General features: G+C 38.7%; 1 protein-coding gene across 2 annotated transcripts in view; it reads left to right on the forward strand.

The window, feature by feature from the left end:
• The window catches only part of MATN2 (matrilin 2), a 61,335-nt gene that overhangs the window by 659 nt on the left and 45,800 nt on the right, over positions 1–14,876 (forward strand). For both annotated transcript variants that reach the window (XM_053991498.1, XM_053991489.1), the window contains exon 2: positions 850–1,011. In XM_053991498.1, coding sequence (XP_053847473.1) covers positions 864–1,011 — 148 coding nt within the window. In that variant the 5' untranslated portion in view covers positions 850–863. The remainder of the gene's footprint in view (positions 1–849; positions 1,012–14,876) is intronic.

Here is a 14,876-nt window from a genome sequence, read left to right on the forward strand (position 1 = left end):
CTGTGGGATGCTCTCAACCACAACAATAATGGTTTGGGGGAGTGTAAAAGGAGCCTCCGTCTGAGGAAGCCACCACTGGGGAACACAGCCAGAAAATTAGTCTCTAGCATGTCAATCTTTGTTTTCTGTTTGTGGCAGAGTCAGCCACAGCTTTCCATGATGCATTAACAAGCTCCTGGTCAGGAATCATCTCTTAATGTAGGAATTTTGGCTGTCAATTTGTTCTGTATGAGAAAATTGCTCCAGAACCTATGGCAAGCTCCTTTCCAGTCCTCAGGAGTCTGTTCCTGCAACAAGATTAATCTTGCACTGGTATCTTCATGTTAGCAACCATGGACTGTCTTCTGAAAAGTACACATGAGTTGTCATCAGTTCACATTTATAGCTGCTGTTTCTGAAATATATATTCTTCTGTTTTAATTATCCAAGATTTTCTGAAGCAAGAGTCCCTCAGACTACAGGAACCATTAAACTTCTGAAAAAATTGTAAAGGAACACTGAGTGGAATAACAAAAATATATTTGTGTCCTCCTCAAACCTGTTTATGCTGACAGGCTGAGTGAAGCAAACTTCCTTTTCTTGCTTTAAAAATACTTGATTATTATAAATTGTTATCAATGTTGACTATGGACTTCAACTAACAATACTTAAAAATGGTATACAGGGACTGCCAACTGCTGTGTTATTATGTAAACCTTATTTTGTGAAGTTGTAGGTATTATTTGTTGCCAGTGTGTCTGCATGTCTGTATGTGATGGAAGGGAAGTAATGCTGCTGAGTGACTGATGTGGTTGGAATGCATCTTTTTATTGAATCAAAGAAGTTATCTCCTTCTCTTTTCTACTGCAGTTTTACATCCTTGCATGTCCTTCTGTTTCATGAAGATGAAGAAAATGATTGCATATTTCCTTCTGCTATTTGCACACACTCTGCTCTCCACTGCCATGGCAAAGGATCTCCCCGGAAAACATTTCACCCAAAGAAGGGATGTTAACACACAATCTCTACTGGGTAAGTTACACACAAAATACCCCAAACACCACTACCAAAAGCTGTCTCAAATACAAATGATAAAAGGCATAAGCAGCTGGCCAAACCTTGGCTGAGTTAGTTTGTAACAAAAAGGAGACTTTAATTTGCGAGCAGCTATGTGATAGTTTGTTGACCAGGTAGCAGCTGTTGAAAGAAGGTATTTACTTTTGGGGTACCAGATTTATTTTATTGAAGTGGTATTAAATAAATATTTGCTACTGGAATGTTGGCTTGGAAAAAAAAAAAAAAGAAACAACTTTATTTTCAATATTTAGAGAAAATACATGCTGGTCCATGGAGGTGCTGTCAAATGAGCCTTTTACCATGCCAGGAAGTTTTACCTATCTTCATGTGTGTAATGTGCCTAAAGATGATTGAATGGAGATCTGTGGCTATTGAAATGAGGCTTGTCATTACATCACTTGATGATAATCCCTTTATTTTGTCAGATTTATTTATAATGAGTAGCTTATTTTATAATGAGTAATTTTTTATGAGCTAATTTTTTCTTTTGCCAAAAATCTTAGGAAAGGGTGTATCAGTTTCAGCTTGTGGGCTGTCATATTTTAAAACATAAGGTTTATCTCTCTATTGTTGGTCATCACCAAGTAGTCAACTTTTTAATTTCCTAACAGTTTGTGACTTAGAATAACTGTCTTTTGCTAATTGCTTAAAGTAATTGTCAGGTTATGAAAACACAGCATGGATGGGGTTTGGACACAGCCTATCATTAGGAATTAATGATTCACATCAGTAGTAGACCTCATCAGATACCTCTCTCCAGCCACTGGGAGATGGTAAGTGAACTCCATAAAGGTCACCTAACCCAGGTGAACGTAGGGAATGTGAAATGTCCTGCAGAAGATACATTGGGAAGAAAGAATATGGGAGAATGCGTGACAGAGAGGAGAGCACCACGTTTTATCAGTGAAATGCTTTGTCTAAATAAAATGTAATCCTTTAAATGATGTAAAACTCCATAAAGTACCATTCACAATCTGTTAACTTAAAAACATTGGTTTTCAATTCCAATAGGACAAATTTAAAACAAAATATAACAGACTTCCATTTCTTACTAATCTTCCCCAAAACAAATAGATGCGATCCTGAAACACTTGGGGTTCTGTACTGAAGGCTGAAGACCACAGCTCTAGAGATCTAATTGACAAAAAACATGGATGTAGGACAACAAAGAGAAATACCCACATTCACACCTTACTTAACAAGAATCTCAAACTTTCTAAAATCCTAAATTCTAAAATGTGATTATATAGGAGCTCTTCCTGAATATTTTGGGGTTCCTAGCAAATACCCTAAGTGAAATTATTACTTTAAGAAATAAACTGCCCGTGTCTCCAGAAAATGAGTGCAGAGGCAAGATGTTATGTGGAGAAAGTGTCACATTTCTCAGTTGCCATTTTCCCTGTGATTTTTAAAAATTCCTTTTATACCCTCTCTTTCAAATTTAAATAGTGGAAAATATATGAAAGGGTTCAGTATAAATCCAAACATATAGGTTAAATTATTTATTTCTTCTTTCAAAAGCCAAGGGACTTCTGGTCCCTGCATTTGGAAACCACTGGAACCCTACTCAGTTTGGCATATGCAGGATGCAAATAGTTCTGGCTAAAGGAACCTCTTTAAGACATTAAATGATGCAAAAAACTTGGAACATTCTCTGATCCAGCCCATAAAAGTACGTGGCAGTTTGGAGTCAGACTCTTGGGCCTTGCATTCTGTTTCAAGAAATTAGGTCACCTGCTTATGTGCAGCAATGTATAGAAACAGTGGCATGGCAAAAACATGCCTCTCTGAAAAGAACAGAGTATGTAAAGTGCCACTGTGCTGGAAAGTTGAATGTTCCTTAAATGGCATGAGAAAGAACAGGGCCAAAATATGATCTCAGTGACATCAAGTAATAGACTTCATATAATCATTCCAGAATTCCAGCAACTTAACAGGGATTAAAAATTGTCACATTCTATGTAGTATGCATATTATAAGTAGTGGTGGTGATGACAATTGCTGCTGTTGTGTAAAGACTTGCTTGGCAGGCAAAATAGCTGGAAGGAACCAACAGGTACCTGGAAAAGTAATAAAAATTAAGATTGGGGGTTGGATATTTTTTTGATGGAAGTCTCTTTTTCAGGACTAAGATGAAAGTTTATGCTATGTAAGTATAGCAATATTAAAATAATTTTATTCCTTTTTACTTCTTTTCAGCATTTTTAAAACAAAAGTGTATTGCTGTGATAACTATTTACTGGTGAAATACCAGTAGTGTCCAAATGCAGAAGTAAAAGTCGTTGTTCTAGGAGACTGACAAGTTAAATAAGTAAAATGGAATGGATGAAAAATTCGGTGAGATTGTCCATATAGAGAGAAAAGTACTTTGAGATCCAGGTTTAGGAGGATTTACTTTTTCATCAGCCATGCACTAATACTTCATAGATTTCTCAACAGTCTTGTTAGGTCTAATTGCCTATACATTTTAACAAAGTCTTCTGGAGGAATGAGCTGTGTCTGAAAAGATATGTATTTTTCTTGTTCCTCAATTTTTCAGCTAAATCTCATTGTTTTAATTTGGCAGGTCTTTGCATTGCTTATTGCTGTTTAAATTGATTATTGCTATAGCTAGTAATTTCTGTGAAAGAGCTGAAATATTTTGTTCAAGGATCTATTGGAAATAGAGTTTTAGGAACTCTCACTATATGGCCCTTGAAAGCCAAACTGCTTTGCAGGTTTTCTTTTATTAAACACTGAGTCAGACTTCCAAATATAAAAAACTTGTCAATTGTGCCAAATTAATTAATTTTTAACATTTTCTTAAGTCTTTCTTGCAGCATATTAGATATGCATGTATTTCAAATAATAAAAGAATTTCTATTATATTACTAGAAGATGCTGTTTTCATGCAGGTCTATTTATGTTTTAAATAATTGTTTCCATAGTTGTGTAAGATCTTGTGAAACAACAGAAAGATGTAAGATGGTCAGCTTCTCTTTTCTGTAGCAGATAACAGTTGCCTTTCCCCTTGTCTGACATATGAACTAAATTTTGTCTTCTTTTTCCCCTCATCAGTACTTTGATCCAGAGTTTGGATCAAATTTGGCTTATACTGATTTGTGAAAGGAAAATAATATTCCATTTTTTTCTAAAGAAAAGCAGTTATATACTTGTTACATGGTTATAAAGATAAAATTATGTTTGTTAGATTAGCTGAATCCCTTCAGATATAATGAAATGAACTTCTGCACCTAAACAGACTGATGAAGAGCAAGATCAGTTGTCCAGACTGGTGATTTCCATACCGTGTTTGCAAGGCCAGTGAGAAGTCCACAACACCCTTCAGTGTATTAAATTACAAGTCCTCCGGGCTTCACCCGGGTGCCCAGCCAGTCCGGGGGGAAACCCTCGGATGACCGGTCCGCGGGGAGGATGTGGCGGGAACCCGGATAGCTCCCCCGTAAAGACGAGAGGGCTCCGGAGTAGCTGTGTTCCTAGAGGCTTTATTGTAGGAGAGTCGCAGGAACAGGAGGACTAGACGAGGGGACACCAGCTCTGTGGAAGGGAGCCAACCCCGGGAGCCCCGAGGGAAGGCGGGGCTGGGTATTAAGGGCAAAGGAGTAGGAGTGGTTAGGGTACAAAACAGCCAATGGGCAACGGGTAAAGGGGGGGAGACAGAGTGGGGTGACATACAGAGAACTAATCGGGATACAGAGGAGGAGTGGTATTCTAATAGGAGCCAATGGGGGTAACAGAATAACTGAACTTTCTGGAACTGGGGAGTATGCTAAACATTGATGGACAGCTCTTCTGGGGTGGAGAGCAGCAGTTGATTGGCAACCTTTTCTAGACTCTTGCTGCCTCCCAAGGGAGAGCAGGAACCCCTCCCACACTTCAGCAGGTTTCATGTCTAGAAGCAGCATGCATCCAGTTCTTGTAGATCCAAGATGTAGTGCCTCCTTGGTATTTGAAGTTGTGGGGTTTTTTTCTGAAGCAGATTTGGGACTTAGGCCCTACTGCATATTAATAATGTATTACAAAACGAGGCAAATCAAAATTCCCACATTGTAAAAAAAAAAAAGCCCAAGTGTTTGTGTTTGCTTTTTTTCTTGATGAGCTCTGTTATAGTGAACTGGGCATGTATTTCATTTCATATGGGCATACTTCTTTGGAAAGATCTGAAGTGAATGCATGAAAGCTGTAGTGAATACAGTGAAAGCTTGAATGTAGAATACTATTCTAAGCAATAACATTCTTCCTGTTCCTTAGGAATATGAAACATGCAGCTACATGATTTTGAAAATAACTATGTAAGGAGAAAAGCTATTTTAGGGGGCATTCCTTTAGATATTACATGATACCAGAAGAACCAACAAAAAATTAACAGATACTGCACAAAATTAAAACAGAGGGGATAGGAGGCCAAGAAGGAAATGTACTTGGCTCCTGTTCAGTGGAAGCTGCTGCAAAACGCAAATGCATCTGTCTGCGTTAAATTATATTTTGCAACAAAATATACAATGATTTGTCTCTTGCTTGTATATGTATGATTCCACTAATAATATGAAGTAATCAGAACTACGTGCAATACTCACTAAGTTTATGAATCACCTGCTACAGCCAGTTAAAATTAATCCAAGGATTCTTATCTCCAGTTCTTAAATTTGAGTGTATGTAACTAGGGCTTAAGACATTATCAGGTTAAACATTCTGAGTTATTTTAATAGCAAATCAGAAGGGAAAGTATGTGACAAAAGTGAGCCCAAGCCATCATGCTTCTGTGGAGTGCAGATGAGATTTCTGTTTAATTTTGGTTTGATACATTGTATATTTATACAGTAAGAGCTGACCAGAGATCTCTATATTCTGCTAATGTGGACTGTTGAGCCAATGTGGGATGCTTTCTGCTGTAAGGAACTAATTCACAGCCTCAACGTATGTATGTGTTATTTCTTCACCTAAATGCAAGCCTGACAAGTTTTATGTCCTCAGACATAATCATGTCAGAAAGTAGAAATGTTGTAACTGAAGTCTGTACTGCAATTGAAATGAGAATTATGTCACAGTAACTACATGTGTTAGACATACTGTACTGGTGTAGTACTGGGGGAGACGAAAACTCTTCCATGCAGCAGATGAAGGTAGGAAGTGGTTGCAAATTACATCTTTTGAATTACCACATAAGTAGTTAAAATACGAGCAAAATCCTAGCCAATCTTTTGCAAGGATACAGGGTAATCAAATACCTATCAATTTATTTACCTATCAGTTTTCTATTCAAAACATGAGATTGCCATATAAATAGAAACACATTATGTTTGGAAAGAGAGCAAGCCAAGCATTTTACAGCCTACAAAATCACCTGTTTTTTTCCTTCTGAGGTGTGTAGATACACAGTGCAATCATTTTGCCTCAAGGCAATATTAGCAATGGTGTGTTTTGCTTCCCAGTAGTGCTTGTTTCTATAGCTGAGAGGTCACCCATGAACTTTATGCTGACTCTCAAAGCTTCAACTTTCATCTTAATCTCTTAGCTGTTGGCCTCTCCCCCACAGTAGCTGCTTTTTCAGGTTCCAGGGTTTATGCACAGTTAGGACACCCTCTCTCTGTGGCTTTGAGGCTTGGTAGCCTGGTTTGTGCTAAGGCTGTGCCTCCCCAGCCCTTCACAGAGGTCCCAGAGTCTGAGAAAGAGAGATCTGATCAGCAACCATATCCCTGCCCAGCCAGTTGTTCCTGCAGCTGTTATCCCTTAAACAGCCCCAGCTAATGAGCCATGAGGATTAGCTGGGACCCTGACAGAACTCAGGGATTTATGTCCTAATCTGAGTAAGCTCATCTGTAGCCAATTATCATGGAGATCAGAAAATTTGGATTTTGGTCTGTGATAATAGTTTTTAACCACAGAACAACATTCTACTTGCCAACTCTTGCATTTAATATTCATTATTAATTTTCGTGTATCAAAATCACATTCACTTTTAAGTCACCTACGGAGTATTTATGTAATTTAAATTATATGGAATATAATTTGATTTCCAGCATCACAAGAAATTGTATTGTGTTTCTTTAATGTGTATTTCCTCTAACAAAACCTTTTCCCTCTTTCCTCCTTCCTCCCTTCTTTCTTTGACTTGTTTTCTTATTCTTTTAATTTGCCCCTCCCCCACCTTTTTTTTCTTCTTTTCCGTTTTTTTAAAGGTAATTTGTAATATTTTCACAGGATGAAAGAATATCTGCTGTTACAGAAAAAAACTTGAGTCATGAACTAAACATCAAATGATCTTTGTATTTCTGAATTTGTTTGTTACAACCCCCACAAATTACTGCAAAATACCATTTCTGTTTGAAAAAGAGTTTGCCTTGACAATAATTCAGTGAGGAACATTACTGTGAGTAAAAAAACTGTTGTTATGAGTATATTATCAAGGAGCTCAAAGCCTCCTCTGTGTATTATGTCTTGAAGAAAAATCAAGCCAAAAGAAAGAACACTGATATTCAGCAGTGTGCTGGTTTTGACTTAATTTTGAGCACTTTGCCTTCTTAATTTAAAAAGTACATATGTGCAAAATAATTTGAAAATCATGGAAACAGTATTTGCATGGCTTCAAGAACATCTCATTTTATAGGCATGAGTGGGTAATCAGACACTATTGTGGACGAGGACATACTTTAAATTGCTTTAGAACCTTGAAGACAGCATCTTATTTAAGTACTGCTGAAGTGGAAGAACTGCTGGTTCACCAGTGGACATGATGTCCCACATGTTTTGGGAGACAGGGGGAATGGTATACAGCACTATCCCCTCATGCTGTTTCTGAATTTGCTCTGGAAAAGAATCTAATACTTAGACTGTTACCAATAGATAGAAATATGTGGTTTCAGGTCAGCTGATCAATGAGTAATGTTGAGGTTGCTAACAGCTTTCCCCGTAAACAAAGACATGGGCAACTTTAAAAAAAAGTATTGATAAGAGTTTTTAAAATGCTAAGCTTATGTCCTGAAAGCAGGACACCACAAACTCAGTAAGGTCACATTTTTTTCTCTAGATTTTCTATGCTGCTACTAACAATTGTTTACTTTTTGTATCCATTCTTCCTCTAATAATTTCTGTGTCACCAACTAAGTAGCATCCTAAGTAGCTCAGGCAAGATAGGAGTCTCATATCTTCAAGCACAAAGATACAAAGATCACCTTCCTACATACAATCACCTTTTTCATGTTGGTTGTGATTTGATGTTTTACAGGTGAGTGCAGGAAGACAGTCACAGTCAGAGTAAGTGCTTCCAGGCTGGCTGTGGGAACAGGATGCAAAGTAGCATTACTGTGTGTACCACAAGTTTCTCTATTGTGGCTCAGAAAATGAATTCCTCATCTCTCATGGGTATAAGCTATCTTTAGCTGAGAGCACGTAACATTTGTTTTTGTCAGAAAGTGGTGGGTAGATTTTCATGTTGCCATGTGCATGGGGATATCAGGACACTTTATGCTTCTGTGCAGGTGTTCCACTGCCTGCAAGGAAAACAACCTGCTCCCTGGTCCTCCTGACCATGAAAGCAGGTTTGACTCCTGTCAGAAAACCAAACAGTTTCTGTCTCAGAACAGCTGAAATATGCAGAAAGAACTAAGAAACTTGAGACTATTCTTACACCATACTTTGGCTTCATACCAGAGAAGCACCAGTATAGGTAAAGAAATGAAGAAAAACTATGAGTCAGTTCTGGGACTTTGGATTTAGAGAAACTTAGTGTTAAGAATGACCTTGTTATTTTGAGAAGCATGACAGGGAAGGAATAGAAATAGTGAGGTGAAATGAGAACAAAGTAATATACTACTTTAGTCACTGCAGTGACTAATAATGAAGCATTTGCATGTAGAAGGAAATGGAAATCTCTGGAGAAGAGCCTCCCGCTGTACAGTTGTCCCAGAAATTTTGGAAGTTCAGAAAAGATTTTGTCAGAGGCAATAAAGAAATGTCTGGAGGCTGTGTTCCATTTAGAGATTGTTCCCAGATGAAGAAATTTGTAAGGAAAAATGGGTGAGCTGCCAAACTCATAATGAACATTTGGGTTAGGGCCATACGCCTGTGTGTTTGGGGAAAGATTCAGAGCAAGGATGGGGCCAGAAAATACAGGGGCAGATCTTGGATCCACAGCCTGTCCCAGAGCTGGGAAGAGGGGACGTCACCTGCAGAACCAAGTGCAGCACGTATGTGTGCTAGGAAAGGGGTATTGGGCAGTTTCTAATGTTTACTTCAAGAACCAGGTATGATTATATCTGAAATGTACCATACCATACTTTGTCCATCTTTGAATTAAAATAAAAACCAAAAGGAGTGGAAGCTAACTTTCTCAAAATGTCTCACTAGAGACAAGTACTTGGAATAACTGCTCTTCTTTGCAAAAATCACAATCACAAAATATGTTTCCTAAAGCATTTTGCACTTGGTATGTTTTTGAATGAATTGGAAATTTAGCTATTCTTTGGCCACAATAGAACTTGTATAATTTTATGACAAGAAGATTAAATGTTCTTGATGACCTAGGAAATCTTTTAGAATTTTCTGAGAACATGTCAAACACAATCTTTCTGGCTGGATATTTAGCTAGGGAAAACCAGAATTCTGGACTTCAATAAAAAAATATTTGATACTCAGGAAATTCATGCATCTTTTAACAAATTTCATAGGAGTTATGCAGAGATTTATAAGGAAAGAAGTTCTAAAAAGAAGACAGGCAAGTAATATTGAGGGCTTGAGGGAAAAAGAGATAATAAAATGGTAAAGAAAGAAGAGACATTTAGCAAGAAGTTGTAAAATATGTGAACAGGGAGAATAGTTTTCTCCCCCTTTTATTTAATTTTGAGTGAAGACTGGTTCTGTTACTCAAAGATAAAATCTAAAAATAAACCTGGTGTTACTGCTGGCAGTGGCACAGCACATGTAATTTTTGTATATGCATTACTAGGGTGTGAGCTAAGAAACACAAAATATTAAAATTACCATTGACATCAGGCAATAATTATTCTATGATCCCATTTTTTCTTAACTCTTTTTGCTCGAATTGTCGTACTCCATAACAAACATCTTAATGGAGCTAATTGTTATAAGTTACTTTTTCAATGTCTAAACTTTGTTGTATTATTTACCAAACTGAGCTAACTTCCTTTTGTTTTGCATACAACAATAGCCTTTTTTAACATTTATCCCTTCTCATCTATTATGATAAAGACCTACATAACCAAATAAGTAATATCTAGATTAAAAAAAAAAAGTATTAAGGAGTCATAAAGATTTAGGACAAAACCAGAAAATATCTAACTCATTTTTAAACAAGCAGCTTTTTCAAGACAACCAACTTGCAAAAACTTTTGAAAAATCACCATCTAAAACTTGTGTCTTTGAATGTGTTCAGTTTAAATATGCCCAGATGGAAATGTTTGAGGAAACGAAACAGTGCTGGGCACATTCTTGCACATTGGAACTCCACCACTGTTGTTGCTGTTAAATGGCCCACAGTGACTAGCAATCACCATGCGTGTTTCAGCAGGTACAAAGAACAATCCCTACAGGGGTTATTCCCAGGAGTCCTCTTGTATACAGCCACTCTGTTTGAGCAGGATGCTGAGTTTAACACTGTGGATCGAGCCAGCTGGCCTCTGAGCTTAGCTGGTACCTTAGACTGCTCTCTGGCACTGAGACCAACGTGGTCTGCTTCTGTGCTAGGGAATACCCTGAGCTCACAGACCAGTTCTATCCACAAAGGATGGAAGGATGGATCTCTGGCTCATGCTGCTTCCTATATCATGCCTGAGGACTGCTTGAGAAAATGTGAACTGTCCTCACACAATAGTATCAGAACTGTTCTAATGGTTTAACAGCCTAGAAGAGTTAATTCGAATGCCCAAGAAAGCTTCCTAGTGCTACTTTAGTTGTATTAAGGGAATGTAACAGTGAAAAATGAGAGGATAGAAACACACTCTCAGACAAAGACCCTGGGTGGGTGAGCACTATGAGCTTTGTCAAAGCCAAAACGGGCTGAGCATAATTTGCTTTGAGAAAGGAATAGAAGGAAACCTGCAGTTATCAGATAAAATGATTTAACTAAATTTTCAGCTTTAGAGGAAATGAAGATGCTCAATATTATTTTAAGTTTTGTTTTATGTATCTCTCAGTAATTGGATCCTAGCTAGATTCTTCCCAGTAGAGCTGAAATTTCCTTGCATTGTTAGTTTTCCAAAGGTGGCATCACTGTAGCTGTCATTTATGAAGTGGATATTGAGTAGAAAAGGAGAACATATTTACCACTGACTTGATCTTTCCTTCTGTCTTTGTTGGACAAAGCCTCTCCTGGCTTCCCCACTGAGGGTTTTTTTAACTTTTGCGTTGGCAATACAAGACCTCTGCTGACTTAGAAGTAGGTTTATGGATGAGTAGCTCTTTTCAATGAGTATGTCAATTTTCGTAAGAGTGAAAGGGAATTAACTTTTGGTTATAAAGATGTTTGCCAAAGTAGTGAGAAAGCTCACTGTTGAAAATGAAAGCTGGTCAGAGGAAGAAATTACAGTTTACAGGACAAATGGAGAAGCATGTAACTACTAAAAAGCTATCACTGAAAATTTATCTGAGGGGATAAGTGTTTAGATCTGTCAGTCATTACTACTTATTGCCACTCCTCAAAATACCACCAAGCTGGATTTTTTATCTGTAGAAGAGTTACATATTATTTTTCACTGAGCCCAAGTTAAATCAACTTTAATAATCACAGAGTTTTAAAAAAATTCATACCAAATCAGAAGACAAAGATTTAAAATATGTCTTAATTTGGAAATGTTTAGTATTTCTGTAGACAGAACTTTGCTGGTCAAAGTAGTTTTGAAAAACACTGTGTTTCATTCAGCTTAATAGATTTTTCCAAAGTAATTCAGCACAATGTCATGTGTTGCTGTCCACCAAGGCTCTCCAGGCTTTTTCCCACCAAGATTCATTCCAGACTTCAGAATAGATGAATTAATCTCTTCAGACTGAGATCCAAATCTTTATATTCCAATTAAAAGGATTCAGCACCATGATTGTAGTTCTGATTAGTTTTCACAGAATCACAGAATGGACAAGGTTGGAAAGGAGCACAGTGAATCATCTGGTCCAACCTCCCTGCTCAAGCAGGGCCATCCCAGAGCACATGGCTCAGGATTGTGTCCAGATGGTTCTTGAATATCTCCAGTGAGGGAAACTTCACCGCCTCTCTGGGCAGCCTGTTCAAGTACACCCACACAAATAAAGAAGTTTTTCCTCTACCTGGTCAGGTGGAACTTCCTGTACATCAGTTTCTGCCCACTGCCTCTTGTCCTATTCCTTGGCACCACTGAGAAGAGCCTCGTCCATCCTCTTGACACCCTCCCTTCAGAAACTGACAGACACTGATGAGGTCCCCTCTCAGTTGTCTCTTCTCAAGGCTGAACAGGCCCAACTCTCTCAGACTTTCCTCATGTGAGAGATGCTCCAGTCCTCTCATGATCTCTGTAGCCCTCCTCTGGACCCACTCCAGCAGCTCCATGTCTCTCTTGTACTGTGGAGTCCAGAACTGGACAGAGCACTCCGGATAGTGCCTCACTTGGGCTGAGTAGAGGGGCAGGGTCACCTCCATGGACCTGCTGGCAATGGTCTTCCTAGTGCACCCTAGGATACCTTTGGCTTTCTTGGCCACAAGAACACAGTGCCAGCTCATGGACATTTCATTGTCCTCCAGGACGCCCAGTTCCTTCTCTGCAGAGCAGAGTCAGGCCCCATCCTGTACTGGTGCAGGTTACTCCTCACAGGTGCAGGATCCTGCCTTCACCTTTGTTGAATTTCAGATGGTTCTTTGGAATCTCTCTAGCCTTCCAAGGCCATTCTGAAGGGCTGCACAACATCTGGGGTATTGGCCGCTCCTCCCAGCTTTGTGTTGTCAGGGAACTTGCTGAGGAGGCCTCTGCCCCTTCACCCAAGTTATTGATGAAAAGTTAAACAATAGTGGGACCAGTACTGAACCTTGGGGGACACCACCTGTGACAGGCCTCTAACTAGACCCTGTGCCACTGATTACAGCCCTCTGGGATCTGCTGTTCAGCCAGTTCTCAAACCACCTCTCTGTTCACTCACACAGTCCACACTTCCTGAGTTTGCCTGTGAGGATTTTGTGAGAGACAGTGTTGAAAACCTTGCTGAACTAGAGGTATCCACTGCTCTCCCCCATCCCTCCAGGCAGTTGTTTTGTCATAGAAGGTAATCAGGCTGGTCAGGCATGATTTACCTTTGCTGAATCAGTGCTGAAATGTTTTAAGGGAAATAAAATAGCAGCCATTTTATCCTTCTCCCTTGTCTGTCCTTCCCCTCATATGCACACACATATTCTTAGCCTTTTTTTCTGTAATTATCCTTCTTTCCTCTTGGTCTGCTCCCACAAATCATAACTTAGCATTATCTTTGTATTGCTGGAATCATTCATGCTATATTAGTAAAGATAATTTGTAATTTTATATATATATATAAGGTAATTAAGATAATAAGGTGGAAAATAGTTATGTCAGGATATCCATATCCCATTCGAACTGGAATTTTGTTTCTGCTCAGCTTGGCTTATATTCAACCTAGTCTGATTTTGAAATAATAAGCAACCCAAGCATATTCCTACGCTTATGAATAAAGCTGTACTGTAGACTGCACATGAATAAATCCAGGCAGTCATTTAAATTGTCATTAAAGAGCATTTTTATTCTATGCCAAAAAATGTTCTTGGTAATCTATGAAAGAGGCTTCTGAGTTAACGAGTGAAAACAGGCATCTTTCTCACCCCCTGCCTTGGCAGAAGTGTTCGTCAAGTGTTCGTCAGCAGTCACAAGTGAATTTGTTTAAAGGACAGTCCACAGAGAGACATTTTTCCAATAGAGTCCTTGATTGGCCCACTTGTACTAGTGAAGTATGACATCATCTTTGATTATACAGTTAGAAACTACTTTTCCACCAAACATTTTCCTCATTCACTGTACAAAATGGATGACAGTGCACTGGGAATTGAATTGGGTTTGGCAATACAGGAAACTACGGATTAGGGGTGTCTCATCTTAGTAAAATGAGGATGCCACTGCAGTCTGATGAGCATTCTTCCCATCTTTAATCTTTCAATCCAGGTATACAAACACAACTAACAACCTCACAGGTTTATTCATAGCCACAGGAATTCAAGATGAGCAGACACAATGATTGAAGCCATAGGTATATCTAACCCTATGTTCTGTCTCTGACAGAGGTCAAAAGTAGATGCATGTGGAATAATTTAAGGACAAGAAAATGCCACTTGCAGTTATTCCCTGAACTGCAATGCTTTTGTGACTCAAGGATTTCCTAATTTGGAGGAGTCTTTACTATACACATTAAACCTCTGATGATTTCTTTTCATCAACATCCCATCAAAGTCCTTTTAATCTTTTTCCATATGCTGTCTTCTTCTGTGGCAAGTCTGATAGCTCAACTCACAGGCTTGCCTCAAGCCTGTCATGTGGTGGCTTCCTGTGAATGGTCAGTCCCTATCCATTCTCATCATGCAACTCATGCATGTGTTTCATATTTCTTATATGCTTTCAGAAAAGTATGCTGAGCAGAAGCCGGAGGACGTACCCAGGGTCCCAAAAAGCTCTTATGATGCCTAGAAGGCAGCCAGCCTTCACTTCTGCTGCTATCCATAATAGCTTGGCCTGCCCATCTGTGCTGTAGTCAGATATAGACATACTCTGTCTGTAATATTTCTGCTTCAGTGACTCTTGGAAAAAAAAGGCTTCTGATAGCTGACATAGATTTCAGGGAGT

Source organism: Vidua macroura, chromosome 1, assembly GCF_024509145.1.
Source record: "Vidua macroura isolate BioBank_ID:100142 chromosome 1, ASM2450914v1, whole genome shotgun sequence".
In the NCBI taxonomy this organism is placed as follows: Eukaryota; Metazoa; Chordata; class Aves; order Passeriformes; family Viduidae; genus Vidua; species Vidua macroura.